General features: G+C 43.0%; 1 protein-coding gene across 7 annotated transcripts in view; it reads left to right on the plus strand.

The window, feature by feature from the left end:
• The window catches only part of PRKCQ (protein kinase C theta), a 158255-nt gene that overhangs the window by 103818 nt on the left and 31327 nt on the right, over positions 1–23110 (plus strand). For all 7 annotated transcript variants that reach the window (XM_049704793.1, XM_049704779.1, XM_049704775.1 and 4 more), the window contains 2 exons: positions 21021–21112; positions 23003–23065. In XM_049704793.1, the coding sequence (XP_049560750.1) occupies positions 21021–21112; positions 23003–23065 (155 nt within the window). The remainder of the gene's footprint in view (positions 1–21020; positions 21113–23002; positions 23066–23110) is intronic.

Here is a 23110-nt window from a genome sequence, read left to right on the forward strand (position 1 = left end):
TTTCCTGCCTAGAGAAGTTCGTTTACCATTTGTTGTAAAGCTGGTTTGGTGGTGCTGAATTCTTTTAGCTTTTGCTTGTCTGTAAAGGTTTTAATTTCTCCTTCGAATCTGAATGAGATCCTTGCCTGGTAGAGTCAGCTTGGTTGTAGGTTTTTCTCTCTCATCACTTTTAATATGTCCTGCCAGTCCCTTCTGGCTCACAGAGTTTCTGCTGAAAGATCAACTGTTAACCTTACGGGGATTTCCTTATGTGTTATTTGTTGTTTTTCCCTTGCTGCTTTTAATATTTGTTCTTTGTATTTAATTTTTGACAGTTTGATTAATATGTGTCTTGCTGTGTTTTTCCTTGGATTTATCCTGTATGGGACTCTCTCTGCTTCCTGGATTTGACTATTTCCTTTCCCATATTAGGGAAGTTTTCAACTATAATCTCTTCAAATATTTTCTCAGTCCCTTTCTTTTTCTCTTCTTCTTCTGGGTCCCCTATAATTCCAATGTTGGTGCATTTAATGTTCTCCCAGAGGTCTCTGACACTGTCCTCAATTCTTTTTATTCTTTGTTCTGCTCTGCAGTAGTTATTTCCACTATTTTATCTTCCCAGTCACTTATCTGTTCTTCTGCATTAGTTATTCTGCTATTGATTCCTTCTAGAGAATTTTTAATTTCATTTATTGTGCTGTTCATCATTGTTTGTTTGCTCTTTATTTCTTCTAGGTCCTTGTTTAACGTTTCTTGTATTTTCTCCATTTTATTTCCAAGATTTTGGATCATCTTTACTATCATTACTGTGAATTCTTTTTCAGGTAGACTGCCTATTTCCTCTTCATTTGTTAGGTCTGGTGGGTTTTTACCTTGCTCTTTCATCTGCTGTGTGTTTCTCTGTCTTCTCATTTTGCTTAACTCACTGTGTTTGGTGTCTCCTTTTCCCAGGCTGCCGGTCCGTAGTTCCTGTTGTTTCTGGTGTCTGTTCCCAGTGGCTAAGGTTGGTTCAGTGGGTTGCGTAGGCTTCTTGGTTGAGGGGACTAGTGCCTGTGTTCTGGTGGATGAGGCTGGATCTTGTCTTTCTGGTGGGCAGGTCCATGTCTGGTGGTGTGTTCTGGGGTGTCTGTGGCCTTATTATGATTTTAGGCAGCCTCTCTGCTAATGGGTGGGGTTGTGTTCCTGTCTTGTTAGTTGTTTGGCATAGGGTATCCTGCACTGTAGCTTGCTGGTCGTTGAGTGAAGCTGGGTGCTGGTGTTGAGATGGAGATCTCTGGGAGATTTTCGCCATTTGATATTTCGTGGAGCTGGGAGGTCTCTTGTGGACCAGTGTCTTGAACTTGGCTCTCCCACCTCAGAGGCGCAGCCCTGATGCCTGGCTGGAGCACCAAGAGCCTGTCCTCCCCATGGCTCAGAATAGAAGGGAGAAAATTTTTTTAAAAGTTATTAAAATAATTATTAAGAAAAAAATTTTAAGTAATAAAAAACAGAACCCTAGGACAAATGGTAAAAGCAAAGCTATACAGACAAAATCACACACAGAAGCATACACATACACACTCACAAAAAGAGAAAAAGGGAAAAAATATATATATCATTGATATATATCATTGTTCCCAAAGTCCACCTTCGTTGTCTATTCATGTATTCCACAGATGCAGGTACATCAAATTCATTGTGGAGATTTAATCTGCTGCTCCTGAGGCTGCTGGGAGAGATTTCCCTTTCTCTTCTTTGTTCGCACAGCTCCCGGGGTTCGTCTTTGGCTTTGGCCCTGCCTGTGCGAGTAGGTCGCCTGAGGGCATCTGTTCTTTGCTCAGACAGGACGGGGTTAACGAAGCAGCTGATTCGGGGGCTCTGGCTCACCGGCAGAGGCCGGTGTGACGTTGCACCAGCCTGAGGTGCGCCGTGCGTTCTTCTGGGGGAGTTGTCCCAGGACCCTGGCAGTGGCGGGCTGCACAGGCTCCTGGGAGGGGAGGTGTGGAGAGTGACCTGTGCTCACACACAGGCTTCGTGGTGGTGGCAGCAGCAGCCTTAGCGTCTCATGCCCATCTCTGGGGTCCGCACTTTTAGCCGCGGCTCGTGCCCGTCTCTGGAGCTCCTTTAAGTGGCGCTCTTAATCCCCTCTCCTCACGCACCAATAAACCATGAGGGAAGAAAAAGTCTCTTGCCTCTTCGGCACGTTCAGACTTTTTCCCGGACTTCCTCCTGGCCAGCAGTGGTGTAGCTCCCTTCAGGCTGTGTTCATGCCGCCAACCCCAGTCCTCTCCCTGCGCTCTGACCGAAGCCTGAGCCTCAGCTCCCAGCCCTGCCCACCGCGGCGGGGGAGCAGACAAGCCTCTCGGGCTGGTGAGTGCCGGTCAGCACTGGTCCTCTGTATGGGAATCTCTCCGCTTTGCCCTCCGCACCCCTGTTGCTGTGCTCTCCTCCGCGGCACCGAAGCTTCCCCCTCTGCCACCCGCAGTCTCCGCTCACGAAGGGGCTTCTAGTGTGTGGAAACCTTTCCTCCTTCACAGCTCCCTCCCGCTGGTGCAGGTCCCTTCCCTATTCTTCTGTCTCTGTTTATTCTTTTTTCTTTTGCCCTACCCAGGTATGTGGGGAGTTTCTTGCCTTTTGGGAGGTCTGAGGTCTTCTGCCAGCGTTCAGTGGGTGTTCTGTAGGAGTTGTTCCACATGTAGATGTATTTCTGATGTATTTGTGGGGAGGAAGGTGATCTCCACGTCCGTCTTATTCTTCCACCATCTTGAAGCTCCTCCAAAGATGAGGCACTTTTGAAGAAATACTTTTGCAAAAGCATCTGAGTTAAACAGTAACTGTCTGTAATGACAAAGACTTAAAAAAGAATATGGTTAAAGATCTAATGAGAGTTCATTTGATAAGGAAATGTAGTTATTTCTGTGATATACATTTTAAAATAATAACTGGAAGGATGTCTGATTACATTATACCAGGACATATCAATTTTGGGAATACTTATATATCTGTACAAATACAACATAAAGGAGGCTAAAGGAGGCTTAGTGTTACTTTTTGACAGTGCTTCCCATGCAATTTAGCATAACAAATAAACTTAGTTTGTTTTCTCTCCTTATAAAAAGAGAGATGTTAAACTAATCTTTTGAAATGTTCCTGGGGCTCTCTGGAAAATCTCAAAGTTGGTTTGAGGTCAAAAAGATTTCATTTAGAATTTGATTTGTGGGAAGTTTGTCAAAAACATCAAAAGGTTTAAAAATAGTTGGTCACATAGGACATAGAACATTGTGAAATAGGCGTTCTGTGGCTTAATATAGTTTTTAAAATTTCTTGAAACATGCTTTCTGATAGTAAATATTTCGGTATAGCACAAAAAAATATTTACTAATAGACCCAAATATCTTTAGTTGCTCTGTAGGAAGCCAAAAGTAGATAAACCCGTGTTCAGTAATTAGTGTTTCAATATTTTATCTTATTTGGAAATTATCTAGATATTTAATGCCTATCCATCATTTAATCTAACTTAGCAAAACTTTGTTTCAGGTTACCACAAAGTTTTGAGGAAACTATTTTAAAAGTTACCTAAAACCTTTTATCCCATTTACATCTATTTAAACAAAGTCAACCATCACCCCCGAGCTATTTTTCTTGCTGAAAACTTTGTAACAGAGATAATTTGAGCAGTAAAACAAAGTCGTACGTCTGCATTATTTTCAATGCTAAGACACATTTTAATTAAAATCGAACAAACTTCAACTAGCTTTTATTTACCAAAGATTATCTCAGACCATGTGAACTTGAGAAGCGTTTGGGTTAGTTTCTATTCCCGGCATACCTTGCTTTATTGCACTTCACAAATACTGCATTTTTTATAACTCAAAGCTTTATGGCAACCCTGCATTGAGCAAGTCTGCCGCTGCCATTTTTCCAGCGGCGTTTTCTCACTTCATGTCTGTGTCACATTTTGTTAATTCTTGCAGTATTTCAAACTTTTTAATGTTACATTTGTTATGGTGGTCTGTGCTTAGTGATCTCTGATGTTACTACTGTAACGGCTCCACTGACCAGCCGTTTCTCTGTCTCTCTCCCTCTTTGGGTTCCCCCCAGTCCCTGAGACACAATGTTGAAAGTAAGGCCAGTGAATAACTCTACAGTGGCCTCTAAGTGTTTAGTGAAAGGAAGGGTCACACATCTCTCGCTTTAAGTCAAAAGCTAGAAATCATTAGGCTTAGTGAGGAAGGCATGTTGAAACCTAAGATAAATCGAAAGGTAGGCCTCTTGCACCAACCATTAGCCAAGGTGTAAATGCAAAGGAAAAGTTCCTGAAGGACATTAAAAGTGCTATTCCAGTGAACACAGGAATGCTAAGAAAATGATCTAGTCTGGATAGCTCAAATCAGCCACATATTCCCTTAAGCCAAAGCCTAACCCAGAGCAAGGCCCTACTCTCATACTCTGTGAAGGCTGAGAGAGGTGAGGAAGCTGCAGAAGAGAAGTCTGAAGCCAGCAGAGGTCGGTTCATGAGGTTTAAGGAGAGAAGCCATAAGCCATATACATAAAAGTGCAAGCTGAAGCAGCAGGGGCTGAAGCAGAAGCTGCTACAAATTACCTACGAGATTCAGTGAAGATAATTAACCAAAGTGGCTCCACTAACAACAAATTTTCAATGTAGATGATAGAGCCTTATAATGGAAGAAGATGCCGCCGCCATAATGGAAGAAGATGCCGCCATAGCTAGAGAGAAGGCGGTGCCTGGTTTCAAAGCTTCAAAGGGCCGACCGACTCTTAGGGGCAAATGCAGCTGTGACTTTAAGTTGAAGCCAGTGCTCATTTACCATTCCAAAAGTCCTAGGGCCCTTAAGAATGATGCTAAGTCTACCCTGCCTGGCTCTATAAATGGAACAACGAAGCCTGGATGACAGTACATCTGTTTACAACATGGTTTACTGAATATTTTAAGTTCACTGTTGAGATCTGCTCAGGAAAAAAAAAAAAGAGGTTCATTTCAAAATATTACTGCTCTTTGCAATGCGCCTGGTCACCCCGAGAGCCCTGATCAAGGTATAAACTGAGATTACTATTGTTTTCATGCTTGCTAGCACAGCGTCCATTCTGCAGCCCATAGATCAAGGTGTGAATTCAACTTCCAAGTCTTATTATTTAAGAAATACGTTTTATAAGACTAAATCTGCCATGAATGGTGATTCCTCTGATGGATACGGGCAAAGTAAATCGAAAACCTTGTGGAAAGAATTCACCATTCTAGATGCCGTTAAGAACATTTGTGATTCACGGGAAGAAATCAAAATATCAACATTAACAGGAGTTTAAAAGAATCTGATTCCAACCCTCATGCATGGCTTTCAGGCATCCAAGCCTTCAGTGGAGGCAGCAACTGCAGATGTGGTGGGAACAGCAGGAGAACTAGAATTAGAAGTGGAGGCCGAAGATGTGACTGAATTGATGCAATCCCATGATCAGATTTTAATGGATGAGTTACTTCTATGGATGAGCGAAGAAGGTGGTTTCTCGGTTTAGAATCTACCTCTGGTAAAGATGCTGTGAAGATCGTTATATAAACTTAGCCAATAGAGCAGTGGCAGGGTTTGAGAGGACTGACTCCAAAGTTCTATGGGTAAAATGCTATCAAACAGCATTGCCTGCTCTGGAGAAACCATTCATGAAAGGAGGAGTCAATCAATAGAGCAAACCTCATTGTTGTCTTATTTTAAGAAATTACCATGGTTACACCCACCTTCGGCAACCACCACTCTGATTAGTCAGCAGTCACCAACACTGAGGTAAGACCCTCCACCAGCAAAAAGATTATGATCTGATGAAGGCTCAGGTGATGATTAACATTTTTTAGCAATAAAGTATTTTTAGTTAAGGTATATATATATATATATTTTTAAGGCATAAATGCTATTATGCACACTTAATATCCTCTTTATATGCACTAAGAAATCAAAAAGTTTGGTATATTATGATATTAGCCTTATTGTGAGGGTCTGGAACTCAACCTGCAATATCACCGAGGGATGCAGGTATATCTCTGGGAGTTTTAGGAATATTTAATTCATATAAGTGCTTAATTTTCTTCAAACCAATTAAATTGAGCTTTTTTTTTTTCTTTTACAATTTTAGTAATACCATTAGGAGGTGAAAAATACCATACACATATACACAGACACATAAGCATACAGGGAGGTACAGAGACCTTATAGCTTTCATTTTAAAATTACTACCATGAATCAGCTATAATAATACAAAATTCACTGCTTATAAAAGCAGCTGAATATCTAAGTTGTTTACCTGGTGGAGGGAATAAGTGAAGATTACCCGCTCAGACGGCTAAAGCTTTTCCACTAATGTTTGTGGGGAAGACACTTACAAGATTTTTTGTTCGCCTAAGTTTCAAATGACCTTCCCCCCTTTCGTTTTCCTTCTGATACAAATTACCTCCCTAAAGTTTATATAACGTTTACATCTCAAAGGCACAGGGATAGAATGTAAGTTCCTCCAAGCAGGACTTTGGTTTCCTAAGGCCAGAATTTTTATAATACATACATGCCTTTTGAGATAAATAGGGGAGGTCGTGGGATGGGTGATAGGAATAGTTGGATTTTTGAACTGCCTCTAGAGCTGAATTTCTAGTTTTGCAAAATTTTTAAGATCATGACAGTAGCTCTCAATTCCTCAAAGAATTGGGCTGCAGCCTAAATGACATCATAAATTGATCCACCCCATCCAACTAAATTATCCTTAATTCGCTTTTTTTTTTTCCTTGTATATCAGGGAGAAGATTTCTAACTAAGATGGAAATCCTATGTTCTGGATTTAGAGCTGTTTGCCTTTGGAATGTTTTAGTAAATCCTTTCACAAAGGCTTTAGAAGGTTTTGCTTACCCTGGGGGGTACATAGTTTTATTTTGGCTTAGGGGAAGAGGCCTAAAAAAAAAAAAAAATTCCTATGAGCTTCCAATTTCTGACCAACTTCTTACCACTGAGCTACTTTTTAAAGAAATCCTTATAAATATCTTGCCAGTTTTCAATCGGGACAAACAGCAGATATTTCTTGCAGTATTGAACATCCCCTTGTACTTGATGTCCCCAAAGGGGATACAAACGTTGTTATAGTTTCCTCTCTTTATCATGTACTACAAGAGATCCAGGGGAGCTGACCCTCACCTTAGCTGGCTTCTGCCAGTTTTCGTGGGATCACATCTTGCCGGTTTTCGTGGGATCACATCTGCAGGCTCTGCGTGGGGTTTAATGTAGACAGTATAGCTCTGGTATCTACCATAACTTGGTCATTGTTTTTCATTCATTTTAATTTTAGTTTGCCTTAGCTGCTTAAGGGAATAATGTAGCAGTTTACCAGAAAATCCCTCAGAGTCTCGACCATCCCGGGAAGCGCCCTTTGGGGGCCCTCCTTTAAGGGTAGATATGGGGCTGTCCGTGAAGCCACTAACTTGGTGGATTTTATGGTCCTGTTGCCTCTTTAGGGTAGAAAGACAATTTAGACCGGATTACTAGAATGAGTATTCAAATAAAGGAGGACAGAGGGGAGCAGTAAAGGTTATATAACGTTCACTTTACCATCTGTTTTAGGTACCTCCTGTGCCTTTAATTTTTCATTAGCCTTTTGCAACAAATTTTTCAGTGAAGCTAGTCTGGCATCTTGAGGCCTTTTGAAGGCTTCTGCAGGCCAGTTAAAATAAGTATCCCCATTCTGTTTGTTTGATTTGGGAGCCCTTACTTTCAAGGGCACTTCTCAGATGATCTCAACTAATTGGAACTTTCCTCGTAATGGCTGTTGCAATCTCTCCAAGGGCCGGCAGTGTTTGGTAGGACCCTTAGCCTCAAAGGTAGTTCAACCACGTTTCTGTCCAGCCGTATTTTGGAGTCCCCATCGTGACAGTTACCAAGCTAAGTTCTCAGAACCCCAAACAACAATCCTGAGTTATTTTTAGTAAGATTTTTGCCATTTTTGCAGATATCTGCAGCTTCCGGAATTATAGTTCTTAGATATAAAACAAGCACGTGGCACACTTAACTCTTTAGAATTTAAAGGTCTCATTTTTTCGGGCTAAGCCTTTGGGTCTCTCAGAGCCAGGTCAGTAACTAAGAGGGATATGCCACGGGGTTGGAGGTTGTGCGGTGTTTTATAGTGTGCCTCATTGCACGGAAATTTTGAGGTTGGCAGCTGACCTAGTGTCACTCTAACTCATTCCATGACCAGCTTGTCCTAACACAAGAGTCTCTGTGTTAGGTGGTGAGCATTCTGACAGTTTAAATGCTTGATCCATGCCCGCCAATTTTGTGGCTTTTCTTGCTTCTGAAATTCCCATCAACAATAGCCTTTATCTACACAAGACAAACATGCACCTTAACACACCAGCAGTAACCAAGAGATGTCACTGCAGCCCGGCCAAGGCAAAGACCTTACACACCAACAGTTCCCAACATGGAACCAGGGACTGGGCGAAGGACTGAACCAGCAAACCCCAAAGAATGGGGAACCACAGCTGCCACCAGCAAGGACTGAACCAGCAAACCCCAAAGAATGGGGAACCACAGCTGCCACCAGCAACTCCCAGCATGGAATCTGGAGGAGGATTCCAAACAGATGGGGAACTGCAGACTAAACCACCAAGCAGCTCCCAGCATGGAACTAGTGGTTCCAATCAAATGGGGGACTGGATAGCCAATTAAATTAGATCAGGGGCCCGACGCAAAGAGCAGAGCTCAAAACCGAGGGGAACTTACCCACGGCCCTTGCAGCGGCAGGAAGGATGATGCACTCGAAGTGTTCTTTCCTGTGTCTCGTGTTGTCCTCAGATGTTTCCTTCGGATCCCGTCACCATCACTAAATCTGTTAAGACACAAAATTGAACTGAGTAAATTTAGAATTCTAATTGGCTTTATTCAGTGACTAACGAATTGGGCAGCATCCCATCTAGCAATTAACAGGGAGCTCTGAGGAGTTGCATGAAATGAAGACTTTATTGGCAGAAATGGGGGAGGGACAAAGAAAGAGCAGACTGTTTCAGGCAAGACCACCTTTCCCTCAGGGAAGAAGGGTTCTAGCGGGGGCATTACTTGCCTCGCACTGACCAGAAAGATCCAGACTGACCGCTTAAGATTACATCGCTGGGGAAGGTTGGAACTGCAAATAGGTTAGGTATTAAGTCTCAGTTTGGCGATGTGGGCTTAACACAAGTGACTCCATCTGGGGACTATTATCTCAAAAAAAAAAAAAGGAAAAGATACATCTAACACTTCTCTGGGGTTTTTTTTAGGGAACTAATTTTTCCTTAGAAATGAAAAGTGGACTGTGGTCTGCATTCATCTGTGTCTCCTTTGAATCCTGAAAGGCCCATCTGTGTTCAGGTAGTTTCAGTAGCCTTACAATTTCACACCTACAAGACGTTTTAGATCATATGAGCACATCTCTGGGCCTCTCCCCCCAGGCTGAATGTGAGCGAAGGCCCAAAGGCTTTGCAGGCTCCCGAACGTCAGGAGTGAGGATGCTAGTGTTAATTCGTGTATTTACACCACTGCCCTCGACTTCCACACGCCCTGTCTGAACCAGGTGACCCTTCTTTGTCAGCATTACTGTGCAACGTCTCTTTCATGAAAAAGAAAACTGAGTTTCACTTTCCCTTTATAGAACACATGAGGCTTAACTTCCAGGGTGGCCTCACCATGGTCACTGCTCTGCTCATGATTTCAGAGCAGGAGTTGACGCCTGACGCTTCACGTGACTTTCAACAAGTCACCGAACCTTTCTTTGGAACCTTGGTCGTCCCCTTTTAGCCTCCAAAGGGATAACGTTTAAAAAAGAAAATAGCATTTGCGGAGAAGTTTGAATCCTTCATGGAGAAAGTACCATATGAACTGCAAGTCATTATTCTTTGAAATAGAAGAAAAATGACTTCAGCTTGGCAGTTTTTTTTAAAGTGTGTCATTCTGGAATTCCCATAGTTTGAAGGTAAAATCCATCTGAGATCGCCAGAAGGTTTTTCAGGTCAAGCATTTTATTCAGAAACTACCTCGTCTGAAGCGTTCAAAAAACACTTTAATCCACAAACCCTCCAGCTGAGTTAGGAGCGCTAGCAACTATCACAATTTTAACGAGGAAAAGAAAACCCACATCCTCAAAAACACTTATCCATGAGCTAAGACAAGAATTAACTTTGTGTGTGTCCCCATTTGTAAGTAACGGAGAAGTGTCTCTTCTCTTTACAGGACCCTGGCAGTCTTCTGATACGAAGATTGCTTGAAAATTGTTATTTCACAAATAGCACATCACTTCGATGTGCTTCAGATGTCCTTTCTGTGCAACTAAAGTATGATTCAGCAGATGTCAGATTCACAGTAAACGTACCAAAAAGAGTCAATTTACGGTAGACGCGTGGTAAATTCCTGTTGTACTCAAAAAGCTTGCCTTACACACACACCCCTCACAAGACCCTGGTGGTAATAGGCAATCAGTGAACACGTATGCAGGAATCCTGTGACTACACGTGTTGCCTGCTGCATCTGAGATGCCGTGCCCTTTCTGCACACCTGCTTTTAAGCTCGCAGATATTTTCGCACCTTTATGTGATCTGTTTCTTCAAGGCTCGTGTGCCCACCCTGTTCGTCTGTTCCCCCATCAGCTGTTCTCCCAAAGCCGCAGAACACCAGCTTCCCTCGAAACACGGACATTTTGCATCTCCTTCAAGGGTGTCCTGGAAAGGAACCTCTCTTGTCTGTGAAGCTACTCTCGCCCTCCTTTGAAGGGTCAAAGAGGATCTCCCCCCTAAATATCTTTCAGATTCACCAGATCCTACTTAGTGACCGTTATCTTTCACCTCCTCAGGCTTCTCAGCTGACAAGACCTAGAAAGGTGGTTTCGTTCCTGTGGTTTGCCCCTTCCTGTGACTGCTTTCAGATGCATTTATTTGGTTTCTCCATTTAAATAGTATTTTCCCTTGATATCAAGAAGCATGTTTTCTCTCTTTTTAAAAAAATGATCCCACAGCATTCTAGACAATGTTCTTGGGGTAGTGGTCTTCTGGTAAATTACATTGGCTGACTGGGGCACGTCTGCCAGCATCCTCAGGTTCCAGAAAGGCTGGCCGAGAGGAGAGGACGTCCACCCTTGGTGTCCACTCTTCCACCCCTCTGTGCCCTTCAAGTCCATTATCTCCCCCTCGACCCAAGGCCCCTTGATCTTGTGCCCCTAGCAGCCTGTGGACTCTCTACCTTGACCTCAAAATCATTCTTATCCACCTCTCGTCTCTCCACATTAAAACTCAGGTCACTTATGTGTCCTTTTCTCAGCTGACAGTCTTAGAGAAAATACACGATCAATAGCAAACGGCAGCCTAATACGTGTCATTCCCAGCGTTCTTACAACAGGGCACCTGGAGGTGCATCCCCCTGTTCAACCAAAGACCACGTGCGTTGGCGGGGACACGGCACACGCCTCAAGGAAAGGAAAAATGCAGGACTCTGCAAACAGGCAGTAGTTGACACTGTGGGAATACGTGAGAGTTGGGATAAACCCACGGAAGTGGTTCAAGGACCAAACCAAAGCACAGCCCCCTCGTAAGGAGGGTGGGCGGAGAAGAGGGAAAGTGACAGCGCAGATCCCTCAGGGAGGTGAGGGGGGGACCAGGGGAGTAGGGTCACCGGAAGCCAGGAGAGAGAAGGATGTCAGGAAAGAGGGGCCCATGGGGTCAGGCTGGTGAGGAGCCCACCTGTTGACTGTCATTTAGGGGGAACAGAAGGAAGCATCCCACTGGGAGGCTGAGGACATATGTCAGGTGACAGGGGGGTAGCTGGCGGGCGGGTGAACTTGGCGGTTACACGGCAGTCTTTCAGAAAGTGTGTTTCCGAAGGTGGAAGCTTGTTATGATCACAGGGTTCAAGGGTTATGAGTAATAGAGAATGCTCCAGAAAGGGAGGAATTTGTGGTGGAAGATTCTGGAAGAGGAAGGGGTTAGGATACGGCAAACACAAGGAGAGGGGTCACTTCTGAGAGAGGACGTGTGAGGGAGAGGCGGGGGAGAGAGACTGAGAAGAGGAGGAAATCCGGGTGGGCTCACCATGGTGGTGATCACCACAATAAATAAAGTAGGAAGTGTCTCCAGGCTGGAAACGAGAGGGACAGGAACGGGACCCTGGAGACAGAAGCAAGGGCTTGACACGTCAGCAGTAGGGGCTCCAGTAAAGGCTGCGTAACACACAGAAGCACAAATTGCGAGGGACCATCTAAGAGCCAGAGTTTGGAGACAAAGTACGTGATGAAAATTTCCCAGGGACAGAAAACTGGCAAAGTGAAAACAACCTTCAACACAAGTTGAAATAAAACTTACTGTGTAACTTCTACCACCATTTTATAATGATTTGTATTTATCCAGAATGTGAATGAGCTCTTAAATCCTACGTGTTTAATAGATTAAAAGAAATAAGCAAATTCTCCAAGAAACTATGAAAAAAATATTTCTAGAAGAGCAGTTACAAATATTTTAAGTGGACACTATCGACCAAAATAAAGATGTTTTTAGAAGTCAGATTTTTCAGATTTTAAATAGAACTGCAGTGCTACCTTCTTTGTGTCATTTCTACCTTGACAGGGTGAATAAACATTAGAATTTAGTAGAACTTAATAGTCTCCATCTTCTTCAGCCATTATCTTATTAATTTTTTATGAACTCCACATGAGCAAGACTCTAAAGAAGGTTTTTTTCTGGTACATTTGTTGTATTTTAATGCATTGGCTGGTCTATAGCTACTAGCGTTTTTTTGTTTTTTTTTAATAGACTATTTTTTAGAGCAGATTTAGGTTCACAGAAAAACTGGAAAGAACAGAGACTTCTCATGCATCGCCTTCCTCTCTCCACACCTCGCACATTCCCCTATTTTAAACACTTTATTTATTTTTGGCCGCACAGTGCAGCTTGTGGGAGCCTAGTTCCCAGACCAGGGATTGAACCCTGGCCCTCGGCAGTGAGAGCACGGAGTCCTAACCGCTGGACCACCAGGGAATCCCCATTAACATCTTGCTTTAGTGTGTTTGTTATAACTGATGCATCATATTTATATATTATTATTACCTAAAGTCCATAGTTTATATTAGGGGTTTTGTATTGAACGTGCTATGGGTTTTGACAAATGTCTGACATGCATCCACCATTACAGCATCATACAGAACAGTTTCACTGTCCTAAAAATCCTCTGTGCTCTACCTATTCATCCCTCCCACCCCCTACCCCCGCCCGTGGCAACCACTGATTTTTTTCTGTCTCCATAGCTTGGCCTTTTCCATGTCATATAGTTAAAAATCACACAGTATATATAGCCTTCTCATTGGCTTCTTTCACTAAGCGACATGCATTTGGGATTCCTCCATGTCTTTTCATGGCTTAATAGTTCGTTTTTTTATTACTGAATAGCATTCCGTTGTCTGGATGTACTATAATTTATCCCTCACCTATTGAGAGACATCTTGTTTGCTTACAGCTACTAATCTGATTTGTTATACTCTTTGTTTTTTTTCTATTGTAATGACAGACTATATGAAATTTTTAAGAGCAGGAAGGGGTTGTAGAGGTTATCACATCAGATACTCTCATTCTGCAGCTAAGGAAACTGAGATCCAATCATGATCAGCCTAGCTGATCACAATCTAGTCTCTTTTCTAGATCATACTGTCAATCCAAAACTTAGTAAAGTTGAGATTTCAAGGTACCTAGACACCAAATCCAACTCATTTAATTGGACAGTTATCTACTGCATGTCCTCAACCTTAGAACCAAGCATCTCCCCCATGGAGCCAGGGACCATGGCCCCTCATCCCTCATTCCATCTCTAGGACCCCAGAATTCCATGCCCCAATAGCTCAAAACGTGTGCATTTCCCTGTTGTGGAGGCTAGGGGCTGGAGGGGGTAGGATGCCTTCCCCATTCAGCAACTTCACTAGTACAAGATTTGGAAGAATTCTAAATTCATCACATGCCTTTTTGGTCATTATGAAGGTATATTTCTCAAGATATATATAGAGAGAGAACATATTGGAATATAGAACATATTCAACTTGTTCTAACAAAATAATAATACACATAATAAAGGTTACTATGTATGGAGTTCTTACTCTATGTCAGGCGCAGGGCTAAATACTTGATGTGGATTATTTCCTTTAATTTTAGATCTGGACCAGCTCCCCTTCATTCTTCAGGGCACACCTTCCCGCACTTTCCACTGGCTAAAATAGGATATACCCCGAAGCTGAGTTGACATGTACTCTCCGGTTTCCATACTGTTATATCAATAACTGTCATCTTGGATGTTACAGCATTTATTACATATGCTTAACATATGGTACTCTGAAAAGGATACTGGTATACTTGGATATTTTTAATAAATATTGGTATTCTAATTTTATTTCCTCAGACATGCAAATCTTCTCGCATAAAATGTATTAATTTACTAGCCTTGGGGGAAAAACCTGAAAAAATGACTATAATTATTCTTTTTCTCCGTTTCTTATTTTTTCTGGAGAGGGACTCTATATTCCTGACCTCATGTGCATGATATTTACTATGTTCTCCATGTATTTTCAAAATTAATTGTTACAGGTTTGATAAAATGATAGCATCTTTAATGCTACAAAGTTCTCACTTATCCAGTAATGTATGCACACTTGGCAACAGTTCCCTTAGTGGTTCGGTACTTGACTAGCTATACTGAACAGTCATCGTTACTAAATAATTTTCCATGTTCATTAAAAGCAAATGTAATCATATACTAAGGAGAAATCAGGGTAGAAGCTACATCATATTAGAGTAACTGAGTCCCCTTTACATTTCCCCTTTACTAGAATATCCATTCACAAAATGTCCTCCTAAAGAATGATCTCATGTTTTAAATACTGATATATTTTGACAGCCCTAGGGCTTTTAATTTCTCTAGGACATTCATATATGCAAACACAGCCCTGTGAGAATCACACCACTGATTTTGTTAAATCTATCACTTTAATCTTGTATTAATCATCTTTCATATTGTAAATGTAAAATTTTACTTTAATGATGCTTCCATTTTTAGATTTTTGTTATTCTTTTTAAGAAGAATTATTCTATTTGTATTCTGGTGATTAAAAGTGATTTTGAAAGTATTTTATCACATGACTCTACTCCCCTGCACCTGGTCATGCTTGCTTCATAATACTTAAGCCTGCCAGTTTCAATTTCGGTGAACTAAAAAAGATAGCATCTTACTTTACATCAGACACTGAATCGACATTTCCATGCCAGATAGCAAACCCCCATGGCAGATGTTGAGAATCTACACCATACAAACATCCAGTGATAGAAAACTCACTCACTTATAAATTCTTAAGGAAAATTCTTTAACATTTTCCCTAATTATAAAAGTAATTACACCAAAACATACTTTAAAAATTGGAAAATACACAAAAGCATTATAAGAAGAAAAGGGTCGTTTCTAGTTATATCATTCAAGGCACCCACAGGTAGGATTTTTGAGTATTTCATCTTTCTTGTGTATATTTTTTCTCTTTGTCGTAGTGATAATTTAGTAACTGTAAAATCTTCAGCAGAGTAGGGTCATTTTCACATCAAAACCGTATTCCTTAAAACTTGCCTTTTATGTTAAAACCTAGTCTGTTCCAGGGACCCCTCTGTGTTTGGGAATATATATTTCTCAACATGCATTGTGTGTATATTGTATACAATAACTGTGGTCATAAATATAATAACAGATGATGTTTATAAAGCATTTACTATGTGCCAGTCCATGTTCTAGGCACGTTGTGTATTTTAGCTCATTTAATCTTCATAGCAACCTTCTGAAGTAGAGACTATTATTATCCCCGTTTTACAGACAAGGAAATCGAGGTGGCCCCTACAGGGGCCAAAGGCACCACAGGTGTCAGGCAAGGGAGCCAGGATTCACCCTTGGGCAGTTTGGTAGCAAAGTCCATCAGCCTAACAGCTCTATTGCCTCTTAGTAGAGACCCAATCGTATCAGGGAAAACAATTTTAAAATTCGTGAAATGGATCATTGTTTGTACTTCCGTTATGGAAGAAAATAATTTGCTAGTTAATGCAAGATGACCCCATGGGACGGTTAAACCAGAAAATACCAACTGAGCCCAAGTTCCCCATGCAGGTACAAACCTCTAGAAACTCAGGCACGTTATTTCTGACAGGTACCAATGAATCTATCCAAGGCAGTGAGTTTTACTAATTAGACTTACAGTAGAAATATAAACAGGCCGTAATGAATGAGTTTGCTGGTCTGCAGAGAGCCTTTCCTCCCTCCTTCCTTCACACACATACACATGCAACGCTTAGATATCAAAAGTATACGTGTGATTATCTGTTCGTTTTTTTGTTTTTTGATGGCTTTTAGTTTCTGCTGTATAACAAAGTGAACCAGCTATATGCATACATATATCCCCATATCTCCTCCCTCTTGCGTCTCCCTCCCACCCTCCCTATCCCACCCCTCTAGGTGGTCACAAAGCACCGAGCTGATCTCCCTGCGCTATGTGGCTGCTTCCCACTAGCTATCTATTCTACATTTGGTAGTAAATACATGTCCATGCCACTCTCTCACTTCGTCCCAGCTTACCCTTCCCCCTCCCCGTGTCCTCAAGTCTGATGGCTTATTCTTTATGAAAAAGGAAATAAACCTGTTTTCTAGGGTGTTTTAGCTTATAGCTCACTAAACAAGGAAGGAATAGATCAAGTACTCCAGATTTGGAGTGGCTCCAGCCTTCTAAATGACAAGCACACCTAAGACATTGAGTGTCAGTGACCACACTGACGCAGGCTGTGTGCATGTAGCAGCAGGCGGTTTGGGTGAGCCCGTGTCCAGGTGCCCTGCAGGTGTGCCATCCGGGTGCAGGCTCCGTCCCCACGTGGGGCCCTGGCTGGTTCTGTAAGCTCCTGGCTTGGGCAGCCTGGACCCCAGCTCTGTGCTCTTCCTCTACACAGGAAGCCCCTGTAATGCATCCCCACCACAGAGCTGTGGACGTCAAGAATGCAGCTCTCACAACTTGCAATTCCAAACTAAACCTTTGCTTGGCGGGGAACAATAAGTAGAAGTAAAGATGTAAACCTCCTTGGAGGTAGTCGTCAATCTGAAGGAGACTCACCTGCAGTCTGACACTAGTGCAGACTCAGGACATCGGTAGTGTCAGTAACAAGGGTGGGATCCACAAAGGTAGAGATTCAAAGGCAATATCTTGGTTGAATTTAGACCATAGTGATTTAAAGGGTTTGGCCTTGAAAACCACTGAGATTAGTACATGTCTGTCATCTGAAAGATGATTTTTTTTTTCCAGCTCTTAGATTGGCAAACTAAGTATTTGTATTTCTGTATATAGCTTTTACCTGCTTCCTCCTTGTTACCAGTATAAATAGCTTTCATGGCTAAATTTGATATAGAGATTTTACAAAGAAGATGAATACAAAGCAATTTAGATGTTAGAGGCCCCCTAAAGTGGTCTGTCATATTTTTGTAAGTACATAGGAGAATAAAATATCCCATTCTATCAGCCAAGTGATGAAAGATATTTGTAGACGCTTTGGGAAATACAGTACTTTGTACACAAACACACAGAATCCTTTGCTATTTTCAATTTTTGAAAGTACTCAGTATATATATTTAAATGACTTTGCAAGAATAAATACGTTTTTTAAAGGCAAAAAGAAAAAAAGAGAGAGCCACAGAGCTTTGAATACCCATCTATCTCCAGAATGTCAGCATTGATTATATCCTTCGGTTACCAGAAAATCACAGCAAAGCAATAACTAACCCTGACTCTCTTGTTTTTATGAAGCTGGCATACAGAACGGCATGTATGCCATAGGTATATTTGCAAACTGGAGAGCTGAGAGATAAATCAGCGTTGTTGAATGATGTATCACATGCTTGCTTGTTAGCGAGAGGTTCTTCAGCACTATTCAGTGAATCACTTCTTCCAGTGGCTGTCATCATTGTACTGTCAAACCCCAAGTAAAACTGACTTCATGGACAGGATGGAAATAAGCTCAGTGTCTTATTGTTTCATTCAAAAGAACCTTAGCCGTTTCCCTGCAGGAGGGAACACCCTGAGTAAGGCAACCTTCCTCTTTTAAAACTCACTTTTCACGGAGCTACCTGACAAAATGCCATGATTTTGCCGCCCAAGTAGGCCGAGTGAAAAACTCACCAAGTGCTTGGACTGGGAGGGTAAATCCTGGAGGTTATCGAGTTTTAATCCTTTGTTTGGACTCTTTTCCGAAATCAGAAATAATACATACTCCTCTCTGAGCAGGGGCGCTCGAGATCTTTCTTAGAGCAAGAAACACACGATTCAGAAACAATACAAAGACCCATGAAAAAGTGATTCACCTGACACTCTGGTCTATACAACAGCGCTAACCCATTAGGTCCTAACCCATTCTGCTTTTCAGCCCTCGGTGCACGGCGGGATTAATTTAGACATTAAAGAATTCAGGACCGTGACACACAGAGGTATTTGCCCCCAACTAGCCAAATTCTATTAGCATAATCAGGAGACGAATGAGACGGGAGGAAGCCCTCTGACCTCTATTTCGTGAACTTCTCTGGGGCATCATGATAGGTCATAATGAACCCAGCCATAATACTGACCTCCGTGGAAGAAGATTCAGAGAGAAGGCTCATCTCTATACCTTTCAGTTTACTTCCAATACACAGTTTCTGAACAAAGATTTCTCTTAAGAATTTTACAGCGTAACACCTTCTTACCAACATGTGTTTTATCATCTGGGAAGCACTACATAGGTCTTGTCATGTGCTCAATAACCAAAGTGTGTGGATTTCATATTTTCCTCCAAGAAAAAGGAAGAGAAATTAAGGTGAAAATCAGGGCATCTTTAGGCTAGTAAAGAGAAATTCTGTCTCACCAATACTTCTCATTTTTCAGAGGTTGAGACTGAGGCCCAGGGATGGTATGATTTACCTGATCACACAGCTAGTTAGAGACACACAGAGATGAGAATTTCCTCTCTGCAGATGCTGTGCCAGGAGCTGTTGACAAATCCTAAGTCCAGGGCAGTTTTGGACCATGCCATCCCCACCCTACCCACCCCCCACCAGCATCACAACTGCAACTCTCACTCCACCCAGAAGAATCATTTGCATCCGTTCACGTATCACCGGCATTAAGAAGAGGGTCTTTGCTGGAATAACACGTGTCACAAGCCCACATTCCCCTCGCTTTGCCTACTTTGCATTTTCTCCCAGCTCTGACTGGAACAGAAAGATAGCGCTGGAGGAGATTTAACTTGTTGGAGGAGATCTAACTCCCTGTTTTCCTCCTTCTTTCAAGATCCACAGGACTGTGCGGTTCCTTTCTCTGAGAAGTATCTGCTGGGTGTTTTGTTTTTCTGACGTTGTGCAAATGAAAATTAAGAAATGTGGAAATACGATAATATACAGTGATGATCAGAACAATTTCTTGAAGAGACCGTCTTTGCTCCATTGTATTGCATTTTCTCCTTTGTCAACGATCAGTTGACTATATTTACATGGGTCTGTTTCTAGGTTTTTCTGTTCCATTGATCTGTTGGTCTGGTCTTTCACCGATACCACCATCTTGATTACTGTAGTTTTATTAAGTCTTGAAGTCGGGTAAGGTCAGTCCTCCAGTTTTGTTCTTCTTCAACATGTTGTTGGCTATCCTGGATCTTCTGCCTCTCCTCCGTGTAACCTTTAGAGTCAGTTTTGTCGATACCTACGAGGTAACTCACTGGGATTTTGACTGGGATTGTAGAGAATCTGTAGGTCAAGTTCGGAAGCACTGACATCTTGACAATACTGTCTTCCTATTTATGAACGTGGAATCTCTCTCCATTTGTTTAGTTCTTGTGATCTGTTTTTTTGACTGGCTTTTAAATTGTTTACTATGACAACAGCTACCGGTTCTGAAGTGCAGGCTGAGTGCCAACGCTGAGCTAGCTTTCTACATAGGTCATCTCATTTACCACTCATGACGCCCCTATGAAGTAGGAATATTACTTCTTCCATTTTGCAGGTGAAAAATATGAGGCTTAGGAGAGGTTAAGTAACTTCAAGGTCACAAATAGAGGAAATCTGAACTCGGGTCCGAGTAAGGGCAAAGCCCATTATCCTAACAGTTGCCTTGAGTCCCGTCTGTCCCAACTGTCTCCACGCCAACTGAGCAGATTACTAATTCTGTGGTTCACGGGGACTCTCAAAATCAGGGTGCTCCCAGGGTCATAAATATACATATTGAGGAACTCTTGTCTCACACCATGGAGGAGCTCAGGCTCCCTGGAATCAGCCACCTCTGATACTTCGACCACGGTCCGAAGACCACTCAGCCTTGCTTTTGACAGCTGCCGTCCAGGGGCAGCGGCTCTAACAACATGCATGGCGTCCTGTTAGGAGCAGCACAGCTTATAAGCCGTGACTTGCAACGGGTAAGGTCAGGACTGGAGGGAAGTAAGCCCAGACTTGACTGTGAGCTCCCTGAAGGCAGGGCTGTCTCCATCTTGGGTGGATGAGGCACGTGTGAGCACACCCACTCTCGCTCTGGCCATACCCGAAGAATACATTCAGAACTACTTACTGAGTGTTGAACGAGTGAACGCTTTCAAGCCCTGCCCCTGTAGTCAGAGCCCCCGGTTTGTACTTTTTACCATCCTACACACTGTCAATTTCAGTAGGTATACAGCCAGCATCCATTAAGTGCCCAAGACCATCCCACCGTCGGGTGGTCAAGTCCGGGTGGACCCTCCCTCGTGCTGTGCCCCATCTGCTGCGTGCTAGCATCCAGGCATCCTAGCAAACATCCCACATACTCCTCCTGGACTCCCCAGGTTTCTTGGGGTTCAGAAATGCTATACAGATCCGCTAAATCGTCTTGCCAGCCTTTTTATAAGGGACTTCAAGACAGAATCGGTTCCTCTGAAATAATGAAATCCATTTAAAAAGTAATCCTTGTTTTCTTATTTTAAAGAAGCTCACAGTTGGGATGGTTGTGTCTTTCCGCAGGAAAACCTCTTTTTTGTGATGGAGTATCTCAACGGAGGAGACTTAATGTACCACATCCAGAGCTGCCACAAGTTCGATCTTTGCAGAGCCACGTAAGAGCCCTGGTAGGGTTGGGGGGTTCCCACTGGTCTTGTCAGGGACTGGGGTCCACTGTGCCCGCACCGTGCTTTTCCCCACGTGGCACTTTTCCTGTTTCTCACTCAGCGGGCCTAAACCCCAGGGTGAGGTGACCCCAGGAACACATCCAATGAGGCAACTGTTTTCCCAGCTTGCGAAACTTCAATTCAAGTCGCTTTTATTTCACTTCTCTGCCGCGAGATCAACTGCTTAGTTTCTTAAGGAGCCGCCCCACTTCATCAGGCTTCTAAATCATCCGAGCCCAGAAGCAATATTTGCCCCTTGAATGGAAGTCAAATGGAGCACAGAGGGGCGAGGCGGTCACTGGGTGGGGCTTCACGGAGGCGTCTCAAGGGAAGCTCAGTGTGAAGGCATCAGTCAGCCAGCTCTGGGGGCAGGAGAAGCAGGAAACAGGAAGAGACATTTGCTCTCTCTCGAGAATACGTTCTCCTTCTTTGGCATCAGGCCACTCCAGGCGCTGGCGAAATCGAGCAGGGTGGGTTTACTAGGTGGGGCTGCAGCTGAGTCCCACAGAAGCCCCGCACCCTTCCTCCCTCAGGCCCTCTTTCCTGAGTCATCAAACCACTGAGACGGTCAAACACAAGAGAACTGTGCCCCTGGCTCCACTGAAAAGGGGGGGTGCACACTAGCCTTGCTTGCTGTACGCTCAGTAATCTCACTCACCCCTAGTGAACACTCGGGGGGGTTCAGGTCGAGCTGCGTTGAGAGAGAGACTTTTCCACGAGCTCCTACAGAAACCCCGGCTGAAGCGGCTGTTTTGTCGAATCCAGTGGGTAGCGCGCCACCCGATCTCGTTGCTTCCAGGAACCGTCGGCCAAGTGCCCGGAGATAATTTTATGAGATTCCTGCAGCCCAGAAATCATCGGGTATTTTTCTGCTAGAAAGGATTCTCGGGGTCCCTTCCAGGTGTGTAAGGCACGAAAGCCATCGCAGACACATGCTATCTATCTGTCCTCACTGCCTCCCCCAGGAAGGGGTTTCTGCGTTCTTCTCCAAGATCCAGCAGCCCTCACTTGCGGGAAGTTCTCCCTTATCTCTAACTTTAATCCTCCTGTAAACTCACCTCCTTTGAGTCTGTCATTTTGGAAGGTGGAGAGCAAGGTATCACCTCCCAGCTTCTCATGCAGGCGTATCTCGTTTGATCGCACTTCACTTTATCGTGCTTTGCAGATACTTGGTTTTTTTTATAAAGGAAGGTTTGTGGCAGCTCTGCGTTGCCAGATGACGGTTAGCATCTTTTAGCCATATTTTTTTAACTGAAGTATAGTTCACAAGTATTTAATTAAGATATGTACGCTTTTTTTAGACATAATACTATTGCGTGCTTCATAGGCGACACTGTAGTGTCAACATAATTTTATATGCACTGGGAAACCAAAAAAACTCGTGTGACTCGCTGTACTGCGGTGGTCTGGAACCGAAGCCGTGAGATCCCTGAGGTCTGCCTGTGTGCGTTTCTCCTCCTCTCAGGCTATGTGGAATGACCTGCAGACAGGTCTGAAGGGTCCAAGTAGATTTTAAAATAAAAGGGAAAATTATTTCCCTATCGTTACATTGAGTGTTTCTGAATGTTCTATTGGCAAAAAAAAAAAATGACAGTTTGAACCTTATAGTTTATAATATAAGAATAAGCCCTAGATGCGGGTAGGGCTAAATATACCGGCTCCATTTCATTCTCTCAGGTCTGAGACTGGATGTGTAGGATGGATGATATCTTCCTTTTGTTGTGATGAAACAAACTTCCGTGCGCACGTTTAGCAGAGCGCTGCACGCTCGCTCTATAGAAAGGGGAACTTTTTTCCTAGTAAGCATTCACGTTGAGCCTTGTTTTTTCCTTCCCTCAGGTTCTATGCTGCCGAAATCATTCTCGGTCTGCAGTTCCTTCATTCCAAAGGAATAGTCTACAGGTAAATTTTACTCTTTGGAAACAAGTACTGGGATAACTGGATTTC

Source organism: Orcinus orca, chromosome 2 (genome assembly GCF_937001465.1).
Source record: "Orcinus orca chromosome 2, mOrcOrc1.1, whole genome shotgun sequence".
Classification (NCBI taxonomy): Eukaryota; Metazoa; Chordata; class Mammalia; order Artiodactyla; family Delphinidae; genus Orcinus; species Orcinus orca.